General features: G+C 38.5%; 1 protein-coding gene across 1 annotated transcript; it reads left to right on the top strand.

The window, feature by feature from the left end:
* The first annotated feature begins 2,520 nt into the window (after nucleotides 1-2,520).
* Nucleotides 2,521-4,322, top strand: LOC113286477 (11S globulin seed storage protein 2-like). Its single transcript, XM_026535092.1, has 4 exons — nucleotides 2,521-2,868; nucleotides 2,989-3,266; nucleotides 3,355-3,786; nucleotides 3,892-4,322. The coding sequence occupies exons 1-4, from the start codon at nucleotides 2,553-2,555 to the stop codon at nucleotides 4,273-4,275; spliced, it is 1,410 nt and encodes a 469-aa protein (XP_026390877.1). The 5' UTR covers nucleotides 2,521-2,552; the 3' UTR covers nucleotides 4,276-4,322.
* The last annotated feature ends 319 nt before the right edge of the window (nucleotides 4,323-4,641 follow it).

Raw genomic sequence — 4,641 nt, forward strand, 5'->3', positions numbered from 1 at the left:
GCAATATACATAATCATGGCAATCTTTTAGCTTCCTGATTCCTCTCAGATTTTGCACAAACTCAATATTCAAACCAATTAGTATCTATCCCATCCCTCTGAACAATCTAGTTTCTTACTCCAAAACGTTCCCAAAATGACCAATTCTTCTTTAAAAAATTCTTTTCTTTGTAAGCCGTAAGCACTAGAATTCAAATTTCTTTTCTTTGCAAGCAGTAAGCACGAAAATGCAATGACAGTATTGTACTGCATGAATTGCAATAAATTTGGAAAACTTAGGTTGTCCCGAGGGCACCTATCACAGAACTTTATTTTCTTTCACTAGCTTTAAGTTGAATGCATAGATTTTATTTTCAAGTTCAAAAAACTAGCAATTATGAATTCAGTTTTCAAGTAGGATACATGATAAACTACAATCAGTATGTACTCTTTATAGATCTGTATTTTCATTCTTCATCAACTGTAATCTGTAATCTCTGGAAATTAAGACTGTCAGGGGTTTACAAAGATGCCAGGAGACCCTAAGAGGAAAAATACACAACAGCACGAAAGAAAATCCTGAAATGAAACTCCAATTATAACAAAGATGCAGCAAGTTCAAATGGCTTATTACTATCAGTACCATCGACCCAGTGTACTCATCATTCACAATGTCTAGCTACTAAACATAGGATTAAAACAACAAAATGATTTATCATCTACATCATGTCTCTAGCTCTATCATCCAATTTTTTCTGATAGTCTTTCAAATTCTCTCCAGCACCATGTGAAATCAGATGATATGTCCTCTACACTTTCATTTAAGTTCAAATTACAACCTAAGTTTTCCAAAATATACCGTCTCATATCCTCAAAAAAAAGATTATACTGCTCAAACTGTAATCATGAAGGAGACTCTTCCCACAGATATCTTAATAAACCCAACCCAAATCGAGAGAATCAAGTTAAATTTTGAATCCAAAAACATCAAAGATGAAATCATGCAAATTAATCAAATAGAAATTCATGTAATCATCACACTCGAAACTGAAATAACAATACTAATAGTTCAACTAAATAAACAATCAATTAGGGCAAACCAAAATTACAATAGAGAGAATCCGATCTGCGCAAAAAAAAAAATTTACAGAAATAAACCCAACGCAAATCGAGAGAATTAGGTTAAATTTTGAATCCAAAAACATCAAAGATGAAATCGTGCAAATTAATCAAATACCAAACCAGATAAATTACAGAGATTCTTACCCTAAGTTTGCATGATGGGCATCTGCTAGATTTGACAGACTTATAGCAGAAGAAAGTGAAGATTTCACTTCTGATGAGTATCACGAAGGAGATGGAGAAGAAAGTGATGACGAATCGCACGAAGGAGAGTTTTAGGGTTTTAGTAGAGTCGATGAAAACATGAGCAGAATAGGCGATGAAAACTTGAGAGGAAAAATGAAATAGATTAGTTTCACTATGTTCTAGGGAGTACAGAAGTTAAGTTACCGACGATATAATCACCACCATTGGATGATTCTACTTACTGGGACGGCTAGAAGCTTTTAGGGACGCACAAAAAAATTCGTCCCTACTAGTACACCAGTAGTGACACTCGGATATAGTTCGTCCCTAATAATGGACCAGTTGGGATGGTTTTTTTGGCACCGTCTCAAATACACATCGCTAAGGACAGCTAGACGGGTTCGTCCCAACTTCTGCATTCTGGGGACGGTTTTTTGAGAATGGGTCGTCCCTAGAAGCCTTCTGTTTTGTAGTGTTGTGTGCAGTTTAAGAAAGCTGCGTTTTGTTGCAGTATCAAAACTCTTAAACGCAAATAGAAAAAAAAAATGCAAACTCGGTTCCAAATCGGTTCCAAAAAATCATCAAATCAACTAATTAGCACGAAGTCTGCAAGCACACGTACGTTATAATGTGGTCTGGAGACATAAAGTTTTGAGAACTAACTGAGCAATATAGCTAGCTTATCCAAACAAGAAATCAGCCGATAGCATTCCCGTAGAATTAAGGTGTTGTCAATTATATCATTACTTTATGAAAGAGGTTCCTTGTTCTACCAAAAATGCAACTCATATGACCTAGCAAAAGAAAACAGATGCTTACTCCAAAAAGCAGCAAATTGTGGTATTAAATCAATAGAGCTGCTTAAACAGAAAGTTTTCAAGGGATTAAGCTAGTATGGCTCAGAGAAGATGATAAGTAGCAGAGGTAGCCAGCACAAGTGCTTGATGCCTGTAAAGAGGCTGCCATGCAGAGACAGAGAATTTGTCAGTTTGTAGTTTCAACACGTCAAAAATGCTATGAAGCAAACATGCATTTGGACGTAGTGAGATCAGAATTGCAAAATGGCGTTTGTTAGGTAACATAAAAACAAAACAATTCACCAACTCAACCGAGGCGCCACACAGCCAAATGCATGCAATCCACTGTTTTCACACAAAGAAGCCAAATATTTTCAAACTATAAATAGTGGGCTTGAGGCTCATATTCATTCAGTAGCAAGCAGTGAAAACATTTATTCACTACTACTGATCAACAAGCTAGCTAGCCATGGCTAAAATTCTCTCTCTTATTGCAATTTTCTTCCTTGTTACAACTGCGGCTGCGCAAACTCATCAAAGGGGTCAACAACAGACTCAGCAACAAGTGAGGCAACAGGAGGCTCGTCAATGCCGTATTCAACAATTAACTGCAAGTCAGCCAAACCAACGTATTGACTCCGAGGGAGGTGTGACCGAGTTGTGGAATGAGTATGAAGATCAGTTCCAATGTGCTGGTGTTGCTCCGATGCGAAATGTCATTCAGCCTAACTGTCTCTCACTTCCAAACTTCTCTCCTTCTCCTCGCCTCGTTTATATTCAACAAGGTTTGTTTTTTTGAAATACTCAATAATTCAATTCTTGCTAAGCAGGGTCTAATTGTGCATGCTTGAAGCCAGCATAACCATACGGCAACTGAATTAATTTTAAGTTGTGTGTACATTCAGGTCAAGGACTGCTAGGATTATCACTGCCAGGGTGCGCTGAGACCTACCATTCCGGCCAGCAACCTGGATTACGAAGAGAGCAGGGAAGCGAACAAGCAGGACGACAAGGTGAACAGAGAGATCAACACCAGAAGATACACAGAATTCGCCAAGGTGACATTGTTGCACTTCCAGCTGGTGTAGCCCATTGGTGTTATAACGATGGAAATGAAGAACTTGTTGCTGTTTCGGTAACTGATCTCAACAACAATGCCAACCAGCTTGAACAGAAATTCAGGGTATAATACTTTTTTCCTCTCCTTGAAGTATAATTATCGGCTTAAGTGAAATGGCAAAAGATATTAACAATATGCTCGGTTTTCTCAGTCATTCTACCTTGCCGGTGGGCAACCACAAAGATCATCACTCCAAGGTTCACCACGCCAACAACAACAACAGAGGGAGACATTCCAAAATGTATTCCGTGCATTCGACGAGAACTTGATGGCCGAATCATTCAACGTTCCTGTGGAAGTAATAAGAAGGATGCAACAAGAAGATGAGAGAGGTTTGATTGTTAGGGTCCGAGGAGAAGAAATGAGGATGATTAGGCCCGAAGAAGAGCAAGAATACGAACAAAGAAGGTACAACGGTTTGGAAGAAACTTACTGCAACTTGAAAATCAGACAATACTTGGATAACCCAAGAGAAGCTGATATTTACTCAAAACAAGCCGGAAGAATCAACATTGTTAACAGCCAAAAGCTTCAAATCCTTAACAACATGGATATGAGTGCCGAGAAAGGAAATCTTTACCCGGTAAACTTTCGAAACCCACATTTATAGTTTGCATACTTAATTAACTCTTTATTGACTTTAACTTTTGATGATAAATTTTAACACGATCGATGTCTCTTGTGACAGAATGCAATGCATGCACCCCACTGGACCATGAATGCTCATAGCGTTTTCTACGTGACACGCGGGGAGGCTCATGTACAAGTTGTTGGTAGCAATGGGCAAACCGTGCTTGATAACAGAGTTAACCAAGGAGAACTCTTTGTTGTCCCTCAACACTTCGTTTCAACAATTAGAGCCGGAAACAATGGATTTGAATACGTAGCTTTTAAGACTTCTGGTCAGCCCATGAAGAGTCCTTTAGTGGGTTATACTTCAGCTTTTAAAGCAATGCCAATTCAAGTTCTTGCAAATTCTTTCCAAATCTCTACCCAAGAAGCCCAGAACCTCAAATACAACAGGGAGCATCAAACCATGCTCTTACCTCCTAGAGCTGTTAGATCTTTTTAAATGATAGATCTTAATGTAAATGTACTCATGACCATAGGGAGATATTTTTCTCCTCTATAATAAATACCGATGCAGTTACGGTTTTGCTATTTTCCTGAAACAAAAGTAGTTTTTAAGAGTTAGATCTCAACCAAAAAGTTATCATGAGTTCCTTGCGTTGCTCATGTGTGTTTCCTTGCGTTGCTCATGTGTGTTTCCTTGCGTTGCACTACTACAAGGGCCTGGCGCACAAGGACCAAACCACAAAACTTGAACGTTTGTATATTAAACCAACATTGAAACTGACCGACGTCATGTGATGATGCCTAGCTTGATTATGCTCAGCGGATCGGTTAAACTTATAGACTCGCAACAACTAAAAAGTTC

Source organism: Papaver somniferum, chromosome 6 (assembly GCF_003573695.1).
Source record: "Papaver somniferum cultivar HN1 chromosome 6, ASM357369v1, whole genome shotgun sequence".
Classification (NCBI taxonomy): domain Eukaryota; kingdom Viridiplantae; phylum Streptophyta; class Magnoliopsida; order Ranunculales; family Papaveraceae; genus Papaver; species Papaver somniferum.

Excerpts from the sequence above, each read along its gene's own strand:
- LOC113286477 (XM_026535092.1), top strand. The coding sequence starts at position 2,553 with ATGGCTAAAATTCTCTCTCTTATTGCAATTTTCTTCCTTGTTACAACT. Across the intron at positions 2,869-2,988 it reads CCTCGTTTATATTCAACAAG|GTCAAGGACTGCTAGGATTA; the intron begins GTTTGTTTTTTT and ends GTGTACATTCAG. Across the intron at positions 3,787-3,891 it reads AGAAAGGAAATCTTTACCCG|AATGCAATGCATGCACCCCA; the intron begins GTAAACTTTCGA and ends CTCTTGTGACAG.